General features: G+C 40.6%; 1 protein-coding gene across 3 annotated transcripts in view; it reads right to left on the bottom strand.

Annotated features, from left to right (window-relative positions):
* The window catches only part of LOC106083656 (KN motif and ankyrin repeat domain-containing protein 2), an 89,138-nt gene that overhangs the window by 19,542 nt on the left and 52,667 nt on the right, over window positions 1–16,929 (bottom strand). For 2 of the 3 annotated variants that reach the window (XM_013246803.2, XM_013246805.2), the window contains 2 exons: window positions 3,962–4,461; window positions 2,412–3,892 (listed from right to left, as the gene is read on the bottom strand). In XM_013246803.2, coding sequence (XP_013102257.2) covers window positions 2,412–3,892; window positions 3,962–4,461 — 1,981 coding nt within the window. Of the gene's footprint in view, window positions 1–2,411; window positions 3,893–3,961; window positions 4,462–4,537; window positions 4,611–16,929 lie in introns of those variants that run through there. The other variant, XM_059368717.1, reaches the window with a different exon arrangement.

Below are 16,929 nucleotides of genomic sequence, written 5' to 3'. Positions count from 1 at the left end.
GTCTTTTGTTTTGACTTCCAACAACTATGCCGAGTATGGCCCAAATCGGTTAATAACCTGAAATAGCTCCCATATAAAATGATCTCCCAATTATACTTCTTCCGCCTATAGAAGGCACAATTCTTATAAGAAATTCTTATGAAATTTAGTACAACGACTGGGCAAAGAACCTGACAAAGATTCGGCCCGGCCGAACTTATCACGTTTTTACTCGTTATATCCTCAGATCCCAAGCCTGCGGTAATGAATTTTTTACTAAGTTATTGTATTTATAAACTTTCTTAGGGTAGTCTTGATGCTTGCCTATAAAAATTTTAATTCCTTCATGATTGGCGTAGATTTTATATTATTGAAAGCACCTTCAAAATCCAGAAATGCTACCATTGTATATTCCTTGGCAGTAAGAGAACTCTCTACGCAGGCGACCAGCTCGCGAAGGGCTGGTTCAGTGGACTTGCCCTTACTATTGGGTTGCCCAAAAAGTAATTGCGTATTTTTTAAAAGAAAGTAAATGCATTTTTAATAAAACTTAGAATGAACTTTAATCAAATATACTTTTTTTCTAAAGCAAGCTAAAAGTAACAGCTGATAACTGACAGAAGAAAGAATGCAATTACAGAGTCACAAGCAGTGAAAAAATTTGTCAACGCCGACTATATGAAAAATCCGCAATTATTTTTTGGGCAACCCAATATATGCATTCTGCTACTGAGACACGCGATCTCCAGGAATCTTTGCCCTTAGATATGTTTCCATCAACCTTTCAAGAGTCTTCAGCATAAAGGATGTGGTAAGGTTATCCTGCGTTTAGAATGAAAATGACATTTGTGTGCCTCCATCCCACAGGTATATACGACATGTTGATACAAGCGGAGTATATCTCCCTAAGCCAAGCAGCCAGTCTATCAGACACAGGTTGTAATTCAACCGTTAATACATCATCAGGGCCTGGCGACATAAAGGAGTCGAAAATTTTCATCGCTGAAACAATATCCCAACAAACTTCGACGAATACATTTCACTGACAACCTCTTCTGGCGCCATGTTATCTGTTGGACAGTTTCCCTGAAAATTTGCATCAACGAGTAGTTCTAGTGTTTCCTCACTAGACATTGTCCATACATTCTCTGACTTCTGAATATATCTCACCGTAATAGATTTCCAGGATTGGCCTAGAGCCCTCAGAGCTGCAAATTCCCCCAGGGATTTGTTCCGAGCCTAGGAGGGGATAACTACTGCTGTATTATTTTTCAGATGTTCTCGCCAGGATTTAAAACCAGATGTGCAGCGTCGTAGGCAGGCATGTTAATCCCTGCCTAACGGTGGTCTCCATTTTCCTTAGCCTTAGCTTTTCCAGATTAATGCCTTGCAACAACCAGAACTTTGAAATGCATTCTAAAAAATCTATTTTTTACTGCAACTATTAGCAAGTCCATCTGTTTCCACCCCATCTATTTGGATATACTCTAAAGCTCAGTATTTTGGCTGTTGACGTTGTTGTTGTAGCAGTGTACACTGAGGCGGCAGGCCTTGTCGATGAAGGACTCTATCGGTTCAATCCGGTACGTACAACCGGCTGCCATGGGATTGTATTTTAGGACAGTATTTTGGTATTTGTAACTTCTTATAAATGGGAGCAAGATTCCGTATTGCTTGATCTCACCACTGGGGCGATGTCGAGCCCTACTTATAGCCAATCACTGGTAACGCAGCATAAGCGTGGATACGCTGAATGAGCGATTTAGATACAGACTTGTCAAAACGAACAACGAAAGTTGGCATCTCAAGATTCATTTTGACTTTTTTTGTGTGAAGGCAAATAAACGTCCTTTTGGATCCAAGTTTTATGTTTGGGCCTGTTTTCACGGTGCCCATCCCATACATTTTGAGGTGTATTTTATAAACATACCAGTGAATGGCAAACGGTCAAGCTGCTCAAAGAAGACTCTAGAACAAACAGCATTCAAGAAGTGGAAGTCTAAGAAATGATAACTATTTACCGAGAGAATGCAAATTCTATAACGGATTTCATTAACCAACTGCTTAAACCATCGAAAGAGGAAACGCTCCTAAGTAGATCTAACTTGAGGTTTTCCTAGCGAAATGTAATCAATTTTTGTTCTCAATAAAATTTACTTGCAAATTTTCCCTTAAAATACCCTGTAAATCCCCAAAAATGTTTTTTCCATCCAATACATTGGCAACTCTATCACCATAAGCATAACAATTGTTTTGAACCACCCATCACCCTTAACCACTACACTGCAATGTGTATTAGGTCAGTGAGTTATTGGGTTACCCTCCTTAAACTTTACCACCCTTAGCAGTATTCACCACCTGCTGGTTGATGACTGTACTAGCCATACATTGTCGCCATCTCTCTCTCTCTTTCTTTCTCTTGCTTTACTTACCTTGCCAGATTTTTACGCTCCGCCACAGGACTAGATGGTGGTGAAGGTGTCACCGTATACGTATTTTGCCTTTGAAACACCCTTCTCTGTGGTGTGGGACTGGGTAGTGTTTTGGGACGTGGTATTTTCGATTCAGCTGCTCGACTGGGCACAGGACTTGCCAGAACTTTGGAGAAATCTTTAGCTAAATTTTTAATGGCATCCTTGCAAGAATCACAATAGTTGTCGGCACAGGCAATAGATATGTGAGGTTTCACTATGTCACCACAGGCTATGTCTCGCTTATGGACTTCTTCGGTGTTGGAGGCAGAATTACTTGTGGTGGCTGGGGGTGGGGTATTCACGGCATTATCTTTAAAACTTTTCATTTCCGTATTGCAGGCCTTGGTGAAGAGTATGGGTTTGGGGGGTTGTAATTTTGTTTCTTTAGGCGTCGAAGGAGTGGGAGGAGCCATCTCCTCGGTATTGGTTTGTGATGTTCGCCAGCGTATCAAATCACGAGTATCGGTGAGTTTAAAGGCCATATCAACCTCGGCCTGGGTGCTGCTGCTCTGCATTTCGGGGGAGAATTGCAAACCTACCGAGTGTACCACAGCCAAGGGTGTTTGGCAGGCTGCCGAGTGCACCGTGATGGGAGTGTATTGGGTCCATTGTGTCTTCTTTTGTATGTTCAGCTTTTCGTGCTCACCCAGGGTAAAGGTATTGCTACGTCCTGGCATTTCCAGTAGCTTAAGCGATATGGACTTGGTAGTTTCGACACCAGGCTCTTCGGTGCCACAGGCCACATGGTGTTTGGTCACCAGACACTTTTCACACAACACATCTGTGATCCGGTCATTGGAGCAACCCACTGAACGTACATCTGGTTTACAATTGGTATAACTTTCACGGGTGGCTGGCTGCGCCATAATGCCCACATTATATTTGGGCACAGGTCTTTCGGCTCGCGTCTGGGCAGAAGAATCTCTTACATCCTTTTTGGGGGTATACATTTGGGTACCCACCGATATCAGATCCTTGAGACGCTCCAATTTCTTTTGTTCCTCATACTGGCGCATGGACATGTATATGTGCTCCTCCATTTCGATTCGGGTATAGAGGCTTTCTGTGATGTTGGCAGTAAGAGCGGAATTGCAGGCCACATCCCGAGTGGTTTTTACAATGGGAAGAGGACTACCCACAGCTATGTCTCGGGTGGTATGCTTACTGTACATGGTTCCCACATCTCTTTTTAAGCTGGGCGGAGATTTGGAAGCCCTATCGGAGGAGGTGGAAGAACTTCTAAGGCGAGTGCCCATGCTTTCCAGAGAAATGGGACTGACACGCTGTGGTTGGAATTGTATGGGTGAAGTGATTTTTGGACTGGGGCTGGGCGATGAGGAGAAACGATTGGCCTCTTTGGCCTTTTGCAGCTCCTCCTCCTTGCGCTGTACCGTCTGTTGCAGCCGCTGCTTGTCATCGCGCAATTGAGTCAACTCACTCTGTGGATGAGAAGGCAAACAGAAGTTCAGTTTTTGAGATCAGCATTTTATGTTCAAAAGCTTTCTTACCTGCAAATCCGGTATAGTTTTAACCTGTTCCTCTAGATCTTTCATGCGTTTCAAGCTCAAAGCCATTTGTTGGCGTATATTGAAAAGTGTCTGAGCATCTGTGGCGGCTGCTGCAGCTGTTGCGGCCATCGTCGCTGCCGCCGCTGGGGAGGGAAGACTTTCGGTTGTTGGCATTTGTGAGGCTAGCTGCGGCTTATCAGGCGAAGTGGAGGAAGAAGAATTTTCCGCAGAGGCTTGGGGCATTGGACTTATGGGGCTAGTTACAGAGGAGGTAACCAAAGACTGCTTGCGTGGGGGCGGCGCAGGAGGCGTGGATTGACCTGCCGTGCCATTGCCTCCCAGCAACAGCTCCTCCATTGGTGATTTGGCATTTGCAGCCACTGTGGCCTTGACATAAGACTCATATTGCTGCTCCGCTGGTGATAACTTCTGTTGAAAGGGCAGTGGTTTGGTATAGAAGCGTGAGGTCCTTGGTGATTTCTGGCCAGCTATGCAAGAATCTAAAAGAAAATGGAGCAAACATGGTTTCCCATCAAAATTTATGTAAATTTTTTCCAAAAAAAGTTTCTTTTTTACAATCTTCTTCAACATGGGTTTTTTGTATTAAAACAATTCGTATGTTAAGTCTTTCCATGGACACAGCTCGAGGCGAACTATGGCAACGGACGCATTTGCTATTGTATTCCAGGTCGGAGAGTCAGAGCGGCTGTCTGTTCCCCTTTCTACCGCTCACTAGCTCGCTCGCTTGCTCGCTCATCCATTCATATTGAAATTAGTTTGTTTCCGATTTGTTGCTGCTTGAATAATTTTCGGTCTCTGTATATTTTTTGCTAACGAGGAATTTATTCAAATTTTTTGCTTTTTGCTGTGAGCTGCTAAAACTCTCCGAGTTGAACTTGACTAACCAGCCGAAGCAGCGGCTTTCATTCCCAGGGTCTTAGCGCTACTTTGTGTGGAGTTTCTAGTGCGGAAATGTGTGTCATCATTCCAACTGAGCTTTGCTAAATAGTCAGTGTTTCAGCGCGAAGCTCCAACCCGATGTTGGCACTTCCAATTCATTAGCAAATGTTTTAGTTGCCAAAAATATGCCAGTTCGATAGAAGCTTTGTTTGTCAGAGTCATTTGTTTATTATTGTTTTGTTTTGGTGGTTTCCAAGCCAGCCAGATAACAAAGACTGAAACTTGAGGGGTTGACACTATGTCTATGTAGATGATTGTTGTTTGATTTTGTTTTAGATTCGAACAGAGAAAGAGAGATGGAAAACCAGATCTATGAAGCATTGGATATAGGTCAGCCCTATAATACTCTATAAGGAATGGGTTTGTATGGGGACTTTTCTTGGAAAATTCTTCAGGAAAAATTTTTTGCAAAAATTTGCTTAAGCTTCCGCATATGGTTTTCATCCGATATGGGCTTTTATATAACCCCGATATTTACAAAATTTTTCCACGGGGATACTTTATATCTAACGCAGCAGTTGCCCAGGTGTTGTAAAGGTTCACTAGTCGTCAAGATCTAGCTAATCTAGTCGTCAGACTAATAACAAAGAAAGAGACTGTAAACCCAGATGAAAGCGCTCTTTAAACCCAGGTGCTGTTTATGATTCAGATGTTAAAATTAGCAGAGGTAACTGATATCATTGACTAACTCACAACAAAAGCAACAAGTAGAAAGGCATTAAGTTCGGCCGGGCCGAACTTTGGATACCCACCACCTCGGGTATATATGTAAACCCCATTGCGTCGCAATCCGGTGAAAATTGCATAACTTATGCACCCAAATTCGGCACGGACATTCTGTTGAATTTTGTATTTCAATTTTCAACAAAATCGGGCAATAAATAAAGCTTTTATGAGCTTCAGATCCCTAATAGGCATATCGGTCTATATGACAGCTATATCTAAATACAGTCCGATCCGAACCATATTTAGGCCGGATGTCGGAAGACCTAAAACTACCCACTGTTTAAGTTTTCAGCGAAATCGGATAAAAAATAAAGTTTTTATGGGCTTCAGACCCTTTATCGGGAGATCGGTCTATATGGCAGCTATATCTAAATATAGACCGATATGAACCATATTTCGATCCTATGTTTAGAGGCCTAAAACTTCTCATTGTTTCAAATTTCAGCGAAATCGGTTAAAATATAAAGCTTTTATGGGTTTCGGACCCTTTATCGGCAGATCGGTCTATATGACAGCTATATCTAAATATAGTCCGATATAAACCATATTTCGATCCTATATTTAGAGGCCTAAAACTTCTCATTGTTTCAAATTTCAGCGAAATCGGTTAAAATATAAAGCTTTTATGGGCTTCAGGCCCTTAATCGGGAGAACGGTCTATATGGCAGCTATATCTAAATATAGGCCGATCTCAACCATAGTAAGCTCGGATATTGGGAGGCTCAAAACAACTCACTGATCCAAATTTCAGCAAAATCGGTTAAAAAATGAAGCTTTTATGGGCTTCAGACCCTTTATCGGCAGATCGGTCTATATGGCAGGTATATCTAAATATATTCCGATATGAACCATATTTAGGTCCCATGTTAAGAGGACTAAAACTACTCACCGTTTCAAATTTTAGCAAAATCAGTGAAAAAATAAAGATTTTATGGACTTCAGACCCTTTATCGGCAGATCGGTCTATGACGGCTATATCTAAATATAGTCCGATATAAACCATATTTGGGTCCTATGTTGTGAGGCTTAAAACTACTCACCGTTTCAAATTTCAGCGAAATCGGTTAAAAAATAAAGCTTTTATGGGATTCAGACCCTTAATTGGGAGATCAGTCGGAATGACTAAATGAATATACCCCCTATCCAACGGTGGTGGGTATAAAAATTCTATACGAGTCTGAATATAGGAGAGGCAATCTGGCAAAAGTGCTGAATGCTCCTAGTGATACGCTGACGCTCCAAATAGCTGAAGTAGGAAAAAGGATAGAAGGTGCGAAGCCAGCTCGTAGGCACTAAGGAATGTAATATCGGCTACTGAGGTACTAAGCGAAAATTTCATTCTGGATATAATGCAGGGGGTAGACTGAAGAAGGTCTTAGACTATCTCGCACCAAAACCGATGCAAAAAAATAGGATCTTCAGGATACGCTTTCTCCGACGAGAGGATTGGCAGCAGGAGACTGCACATTCTGGAAATAATGCGGTGGGTAGAATGAAGAAGGTCTCAGTCCCGCAATAAGAACGATGCGTATAAGAATCTTCAGGATTCGCGTTCCCTGACGAGACGATTGGCAGACGGACGCTGTGTTTAACGATGATAAGACCTCGCTCTTCCCACATAGCTCCAAAATGGGGTAAGGGAAGGGATTGGGGGACGGTATGAATACCTGAATAATTTCGGGCCCGTAACGTAAAGCTAACTTGGGTTCGCGGACAGCAGTATGAAATAAGGCCCCAATGCAATAAAGCTCCAAACTGAAAATGAAATAAAGACCCAAAAATGGAGCTCTAATTCATATTCATTCATTCATTTCTCTAAAATTAAAAATGAAATAAGGCCGCAACAAAATGAAAAAACAAAAACAAACTAAAATGAAATAATATAATCAACACTTGTCCTTTGTAAGTGTTCTTGCTTGTCCACTACGCAACCTTTTCAACCTTGCTTACCATGCTGGAGTTTTCCCGGCGCGTTGGAAGTTTGCGAACCCTCAGTCCATTCCCAAAAGAGGCGGGGGAAAAACCCTGCGAATTGCCGGCCAATTTCGATATGCTCTGCGCTCTCCAAAGTTATGGAGAGTATGGTTAACCATCATCCTGTCAGATACTCAGAGTCCAATGGCCTTCTAAGCAACGGACTGTATGGGTTCCGCAGAAATCGCTCTACGGGAGACCTAATGGCATTTTTGTCGAAACGATGGTGTCGCTCTATCCACCAGTTTGGTGAGAGTAAGGTCGTGGCTCTGGTTATCTCCAAGGCAATTGATAGGGTCTGGCTCGGTGCACTTTTATCAAAGCTTGCCGCTTTTGCAGTCGGTAAAAACTTCGTTCGAATTATTGTATATCGAGCTTCTTAGAGATCGCACTATACGAGTTGTTGTAAAGGGTGATTTTTTTGAGGTTAGGATTTTCATGCATTAGTATTTGACAGATCACGTGGGATTTCAGACATGGTGTCAAAGAGAAAGATGCTCAGTATGCTTTGACATTTCATCATGAATAGACTTACTAACGAGCAACGCTTGCAAATCATTGAATTTTATTACCAAAATCAGTGTTCGGTTCGAAATGTGTTCATTCACCGTTCAGCGATAAGGCTCATTTCTGGTTGAATGGCTACGTAAATAAGCAAAATTGCCGCATTTGGAGTGAAGAGCAACCAGAAGCCGTTCAAGAACTGCCCATGCATCCCGAAAAATGCACTGTTTGGTGTGGTTTGTACGCTGGTGGAATCATTGGACCGTATTTTTTCAAAGATGCTGTTGGACGCAACGTTACGGTGAATGAACACATTTCGAACCGAACACTGATTTTGGTAATAAAATTCAATGATTTGCAAGGGTTGCTCGTTAGTAAGTCTATTCATGATGAAATGTCAAAGCATACTGAGCATCTTTCTCTTTGACACCATGTCTGAAACCCCACGTGATCTGTCAAATACTAATGCATGAAAATCCTAACCTCAAAAAAATCACCCTTTACAACAACTCGTATAGTGCGATCTCTAAGAAGCTAACCTCAAAAAAATCACCCTTTAGTTGGGTATACATTGATGAGAATACATTGACCGCAGGTGTGACACAAGGCTCTGTCCTTTCGCCTTCCCTTTTTCTTCCTTTCATTGACGATCTATTGGGCCAGACTTCGAATCCAGTCTATTCATTTGCCAATGACAGTAGTCTGGGTCATTCATATTCATTCGCCCATAGCCCCATTCCTCAAGAAATTGTGGACAGGAGGCGCATTATGGATAAGACGCTCTCCCTGGATTTGTTGGCCATTTCCGAGTGGGGTAGAATGAATAGAGTGTCTCACTGACCCACTTCAATCGGCGATATCTATCGACGGTATAGATATTGAACAGTCAGATGCTCTCGATGTTCTGGGCATGAAGATACAATGTGATGTCCGTTGGTCATCAAAACACATATTCGAAGTGTCGAAAGAAGCATTCAAGTGTTTGGGTTTTCTTAAGCGATGCAAGACATATTTCACCTCTTCTGATCTTCTCAATACCTATATTACCTACATCAGGCCGAGGATGGAATATAACTCTCATATATGGAGAAGAGCTCCAAAATTATCCTTCGAGCTACTTGATCGGGTTCAACGGAGAGCGATGGTGTTGATTGGGGACAGTAGGGTATCCAACTTTATTGCTTCTCTTGAACATCGTCGAAATGTGGGTAGCGTTGTTGTATTGCACTATCGTTATTTTCATGGCGTGTGTTCCAGGGATATTCGTCTTCTTATCCCTGACGTTAGGATGTTCACCAGGAATACAAGACTTGCCAGGACCTCAAGAAGTCTAATCGAGAGATCGTTTTATATGGCGGCTATATCAGGTTATAGCCATTTAGATCATTTTAGATTTAAATCATACTTGACACAGTTGTTGGAAGTCATACCAAAACATCGTATACAAAATTTCAACCAAATTGGATAACAATTGCGCCCTCTAGAAGCTCACGAAGTCTTATTGGGAGATCGGCATATATGGCACCTATATCGGGATATGGGCTGATTTAGACCATCTAAGAAAATTTTACACAAAAACTTCTTATAAGTGTAGGTCGGTTGCAATTGTAAATGAGCCAAATTGGTCCATGTTTTGATATAGCTGCCATATAAACCGATATTGGGTCTTGATTCCTTGAGCTTCTAGAGGGCGCAATTTTGATCCGATTTGGCTGTTGGGTTTGGTCAGTCAAATCGGATAAAAATTGCGCCCTCTAGAGACTCATGAAGTCAAGACCCAAGATCGGTTTTTATTGCAGCTATATCAAAACATGAACCGATTTGGCTTCGCTCGTTACACACCAAAGAGATCGGACAATCTTCCCGATGTCTCTAGTCCTAGTTCTTCTTAGCGCACCCCAAAACCCGTATGGTTGTCCAGTCTAAAACTATCCGTATAGAAGTATACGCCGCTACTTCACCAAATAGAATGCTCCATTTCAAGGGCAAAATTTGTATTTTTGACTGTTAATCACCAAAAAGTGATACTTTCCAGCTAAGTATTAAACACTAGATGGACTTTTTAAGAGCCGTCCACTAGACCACAACACCACATATTGTAGCATTTTGACACTTGCAGTATATAGCCAAGGCATGACGCGTGGTTAAAGTCCCCAACGATTGCCAATTGCCTTCAAGCTGGTGTATAGAGAACACTTGCCCTTTTACATTCATTCCAAATTGGTGTAGGGCGCATATTTTAAGTACCCACCACTGAAGCCTAACAACTTTCATTTTCGCTTTCTTCATCTTTGTTTGTTTAGCTGACAATAGAGGCTACCTCTTGACATGGTCTTAGCCCATTCTGTATTTTCCTGGTGTAGGACACAAAAAAAGCTCTTTATAAGCTTCTTTATAGTGTTGCTTTTGTTGTTTATTTATTGTGTGGTTTGACCTTTTTTGCTATGATGTGCTCTATACAACTCCATTTACGATTTTTGTTGGCTTGTGTTGGGGCTTTTACATTCCGATCAACCAAAGCTGTTGCTAATTTACTATGACTGGAAAATGGTAAAGTCCAAATGGACAACACATTGTTGCGTTGCTACTGTCATGAAATGGTTGGAGTGTGCTTTTGTCATGTTTAATTGATAATGAAGCGCCAGTAGCCACTAGCCAATAGGAAACACAATGGAAATCTGCTTTTTAAGATAAACAAGGCATACGCATAACTAAATGAGGCAATTTTTTTATCGCCTTGGGTGATATAAATGAAACAAAACTTTAATTTAATTATTTGAAATAGTAGATAAATAGGTGAAAAAAGAAAGCAAATAAAAAACCCAAAACAAGTAAATAAATTGATATTTATATTTGTATGGGGTAAATATGTTGAATGATGTTCTTATATAAATTTGACAACAACTGTTATGTGTTTCTTCGGGAAATAAAGACAACTTCTCTTGAGAAGCTAAACAATGGGGATTTCCAAACTGGTTTTAAAAATACGCTTCAAAGGGTGTCTTTTTGGGACGTGTGGTTTTCAATCGTGCCACACTTGGTCTATGAAGGACCTGCTTGGTTTTCCAGTTTCTGAACGGATATCTGAGATGAATGGGGAGTTAACCACGAAAGGTGAGTTCGCTCGGAGGCATGATGAATGATGATGATGGAATAATCTGCCACCTCTCCTTCGACCCGAAGCGTGCTAAGATCGGCCGTGCCGAATCTTATATACTCTCCACCATGGATCGCATATGTTAAATTCTTTGCCCGTTATATCTTTATAGGCAAAACAAGTAAAGCGTGCTAAGTTCGACCAGGCCGAATCTTATATACTCTCCAGCATGGATCGCATTTGTCGAATTCTTTTCCCGGCATCTCTTCTTAGGCAAAACAAGTAAAAGCGTGCCAAGTTCGGTCAGACCGAATCTTATATACCCTCCACCATGGATCGCATTTGTCGAGTTCTTTTCCCGGCATCTCTTCTTAGGCAAACAAATGATAAAAGAAAAGATTTGGTCTCCTTTTAGAGCGATATCAAGATATGGTCCGGTTCGGACCACAATTAAATTACATGTTGGAGACCTGTGTAAAATGTCAATAAGTAAAATAGAGAGATCGATTTATATGGTAGCTATATCAGGCTATAGACCGATTCAGACCATTATAAACACGTATGTTAATGGTCATGAGAGGATCCGTCGTACAAAATTTCAGGCAAATCGGATAATAATTGTGAGTTCTAGAGGCTCAAGAAATCAAGATTCCAGATCGGTTTATATGGCAGCTATATCAGCTTATGAACCAATTTGAACCTTATTTGGCACAGATGTTGAATATCATAATAAAATACATTATGAACAATTTCAGGCAAATCGGATAATAATTGCGACCTCTAGAGGCTCAAGAAGTCAAGGCCCCAGATCGGTTTATATGACAGCTATATCAGTTTGTAGACCGATTTGTACCATACTTGGCACATTTGTTGCATACCATAACCAAATACTTCGTGCAAAATTTCATTCAAATCGGATAAGAATTGCGCCCTCTAGTGGCTCAAGAAGTTAAGATTCAAGATTGGTTTATATGACAGCTATATCAGGTTATGAACTGATTTGTACCATACTTGGCACAGTTGTTGGAAGCCATAACAAACCACGTCGTGCAAAACTTCATTCCAATCGGATAAGAATTGCGCCCTTTAGAGGCTCCAAGAAGTCAAGATTCAAGATTGGTTTATATGGCAGCAATATCAGCGTATTGACCGATTTGTACCATACTTGGCACAGTTGTCATTGATATCATAACAAAATACTTCGTGCAAAATTTCATTTAAATCAGATAAGAATTGCGCCCTCTAGTGGCTCAAGAATTTAAGATTCGAGATTGGTTTATATGACAGCTATATCAAAACATGGACCGATATGGCCCATTTACAATCCCAACCGACCTACACCTATAGGCAGTATTTGTGCAAAATTTCAAGCAGTTAGCTTTACTCCTTCGAAAGTAAGCGTGCTTTCGACAGACAGACGGACGGATATGGCTAGATCGACATAAAATGTCACGACGATTAAGATAATATATATGCTTTATGGGGTGTCTGACGAATATTTCGAGAAGTTACAAACAAAATGACGAAATCAGTATACCCCCATCCTATGGTGGAGGGTATAAAAAAGATAATGGATACAAATTTCTATGCTATTGCAACTATATCAGGTTATGGACCGATTGAAGACATGCTTGGTTTGGCTGTTGGAGACCAAAGTGGAAGTCATTATGCAAAATTTCTGCCAAATCGTATAAGAACTGCGCCCTCTAGAGGCTCAAGAAGTATAATCGGGGAATCGATTTATATGGGAACTATATCAGATTATGAACCAATTGTTGGAAATCAAAACAAACCAATTCGTGCAAAATTTCAGAAAAAACGGGTAAGTGGTTTACGAAGTCAAGATCCGTGATCGGTTTATATGGGAACTATATAAGGCTATGAACCGACTTAGACCATACATGGCCCAGTTGTTGGAAGTTAAAACGAAACACTTTAAACAAAATTTTAGCCAAAGCGAATAATAATTGGGCCCTCTAGCGGCTGAAGAAGTCAAGACCCGAAATCGGTTTATATGAGAACTATATAAGGCTATGAACCGACTTAGACCATACATGGCCCAGTTGTTGGACGTTAAAACGAAACACTTCAAACAAAATTTCAGCCAAATCGATTAATAATTGCGCCCTCTAGCGGCTGAAGTAGTCAAGACCGGAAATCGGTTTATATGAGAATTATATAAAGCTATGAACCGATTTAGACCATACTTGGCACAGCTGTTGGAAGTTAGAACAAAGCACTTCATGCAAAATTTTAGCCAAATCGAATAATAATAGCGCCCTCTAGCGGCTGAAAAAGTAAAATCGGGGGATCAGTTTATATCGCAGCTCTATTAGGTTATAGACAGATTCAGGCCTTACTTGGCACGTAAGTTAAAAATCATAGGACCCTTTGTGTAAAATTTCAAGCACCTAGCTTCACTCCTTCGAAAGTTAGATTGTTTCCGACAGACAGACAGACGGACGGACATGGCTAGATCGACTTAAAATATCAAAGGGCCTTAGACCAATATTTCGATGTATTACAAACGGAATAACAAAGCTAATAGGCCCCATTCTATTGTGGAGGGTATAAAAGTATATGTATAAATATTAATATATTATAAAAAAAATATAGGGAGCAAGTGCCTATCCATCAATCCACCACGCGAGTGGGCCCACACTCACTCAAGTGTTGACTCGCCGAGTACCAAACATTGGTACTCCACATCTGAGCATGCCTAACATATGCCTTCAATACGCATGCCACATCTGAGCATGCGTATTGAAGTTCATCGTTCATTTTCTCCAATCTCGGAAAACTTTCATCGTGTCCCTCGTCCAAACATACTCGTCTTACCTTGTATTAAAGGAGTCTCCCCAGGGACATATCTACAAGTTCGCCGTGATCGGAGAAGAACCGGCTACATAGGACGGAAAGCAGACGAGACTTCGATCTTGCAAATGGGCCATATTGGTTCAGACTTAGATATAGCTCCCATATAAAACGATATCCCTATTTGATTTCTTGAGCTCCTGGAAGCTGCAATTTTTGTCCGAACTGGCGGAAATTTTGCATGTAGTGATCCGCTATGACTTCCAACCATTGTGCCAAGTACGGTCCATATCGGTTCGCAATCTGATATAGCTCCCATATAAATCGATCTCCCGATTTGACTTCTTGAGCCACTGGAAGCCGCAAATTTTGTCCGATTTGACTAAAATTTTGCAAAAAACCTTATGTTATGACTTCTAACAACTATGTCAAGTACGGTCTATAACCTGATATGTCAAATCGGGCTATCGGTTTATATGGGAAACCGATAGCCCGATTTGACTTCTTGAGCTCTTACAAGCCGCAATTTTTGTCCTATTTGGCTGAAATTTTTCTTGTTGTGTTTTGCTATGACCTTCAACAACTGTGCCGGTAGGATAAGTTCAAGGATGGTCTATATTTTACCCCATAAATACCGATCTCTCGATTTAAGGTCTCCGACCAATAAAAGGCGCATTTGTTAACCGATTTTGCTGAAATTTGGCGACGTGAACTGCGTTGGTCTCTTCAACATCCCTGTCTAATATGTCCAATAACGGTCTATATTTGGATATAGCTGCCATATACACTGATCTCCCGATTTAAGGTTTTGGGCCCATAAAAAGGCATTTGTTATCTGATTTCGCTGAAATTTGGCCCAATGACTTGAGTTCATCCTCTTGAAGTTTGATCCAAATATGGCCCAGATAGGGTCATATTTGGATAGTGGGTAGTGGGCCCATAAAAAGGGCATTTCTTATCCGATTTCGCTGAAATTTGGCTCAATGACTTGAGATCAGCCTCTTGAAATTTGATCCAAATATGGCCCAGATAGGGTCATATTTGGATATAGCTGCCATATATACCGATCTTTCGATTTAAGTTCTTTGGCCAATAAAAGCGCGGATTTATTGGCCGATTTTGCTGATATTTGGTAAAAATGATTTGTGTTAGCCACCTCAACGTTCGTATCAAGTATGGCTTAGACCGGCCTGTATTTAGATACAACTGTCATATATAACGATATCCCGATTTATGTTCTTGGGGCTATAATAGGCTGCTTTATTACCCAATTTCGATGAATTTTGGTACAATACAATATAGGGATCTACTACACATCGTGAATATGGTGCAGATCGAATTTTGGTGAGTTTGATCCAGATCGGAACATCTTTCGATATAGCTGGAAAGATTTTCCACCGGACTTGACATAAAGAGGTTAACATGTATGGATGTATATCCAAGGTAGTGGGCAACCACTACCTTGGCCCGGCCGAACTTAATGCGTTTTCACTTGTTATTCCACCGCTATTATGCAAAGTCTTGAGAATTATTATTTTTTTTTTTTTTTAAATTCCCATTAAATGTCAATATATACTTTTAATCTTCAAGCCCAGCCCATAGCGTTATTAAGTCATCTGCCAACTGCCTTGACTTAAGTATTAAATTACAGAATATTTTTTTTTTTTCAACACAAAGGCATTAATTCGTAATTTATTTTCAAATTTGAATAATTTCGTCAAATTCTTGTGACAGAATTTGGAAAAAAAAAACGTTTCTACAAAACCTAAGCCTCTTAAAATAAGTTTAACAATCACTTAAGTCATCATAAATTTCAATGTTACCAATAGTTTTAAAACCTCTAAAATGTTCGTCTCCAAATTTTGGCCTTTTTTCTGATGGCCTTTTACCATCATTTTTTGGTGCCAACTCTAGGCAAAAGAAAGATATGGTGAAGCCTGTTTAAGACAACATTTAAAAATTAATTACGGAATTATGCTTTCAAACGGTATTGTCTGTCTTTCCAACTGATTGTCGGTTAGACAGTTAGGCCATTATATGGAAATGGTGCTTAAATTCATATAATGATGAGCACGTTGTGACTGGCCAAAGAGTTGAGTAAAGAGGAACACTAGAGTATGTAACATTGGTGTTAAGTGTTTGTTTAAGCTCTAGGCTTTAAAAAAGTTTAAAATCAAAATAATTAGAATGGTATAATTATGTTTTAAGGAATCTTAACAAGCAAAAATGCGATAATTTTCAGCCAAATCGGACAACAATTGCGGCCCCCAGGGGCTCAAGAAGACAAATCAGGAGATCGGTTTATGTGGGAGCTATATCAGGTTATATACCGATTTAAACCGCACTGAGCACTGCTGTTGAAAGTCATAACAGAACACTATATGCAAAATTTCAGCCAAATCGGATAAAAATTGCGTCTTGTAAGTGCTCAAGAAGTCAAATCGGGAGATCGGTATATATGGGAGCTATATCAGGTTAAATACCGATTTGGACGGTACCAGACACAGTTACAGAAGGTCATAACCGAACACCACATGCAAAATTTCAGCCAAATCGGACAAAAATTGCGGCTTGTTAGGGGTCAAGAAGTAAAATCGAGAAATCGGTTTATATGGGAGCTATATTACGTTATAGACCGGTTTGGACCATACTAGACAAAGTCATAACAGAAGGCTACAAGCAAAATTTCAGCCAAATCGGACAAAAAATGCGTCTTGTAAGTCCTCAAGAAGTCAATCGGGAGATCGGTTTATATGGGAGCTATACCAGGTTATAGACCGATTCGGACCGTACTTAATGCAGTTGTCGGAAGTCATAATGGAACACCGCCTGCGAAATTTCAGCCAAATCGGAGAAAAATTGCTGCTTGTAAATGCTCAAGAAGTCAAATCGA

This window comes from Stomoxys calcitrans, chromosome 5 (assembly GCF_963082655.1).
Source record: "Stomoxys calcitrans chromosome 5, idStoCalc2.1, whole genome shotgun sequence".
NCBI classification, from domain to species: domain Eukaryota; kingdom Metazoa; phylum Arthropoda; class Insecta; order Diptera; family Muscidae; genus Stomoxys; species Stomoxys calcitrans.
Note: the sequence above shows the minus strand (reverse complement) of the source record. Positions and strands in the feature narration are given on the sequence as shown.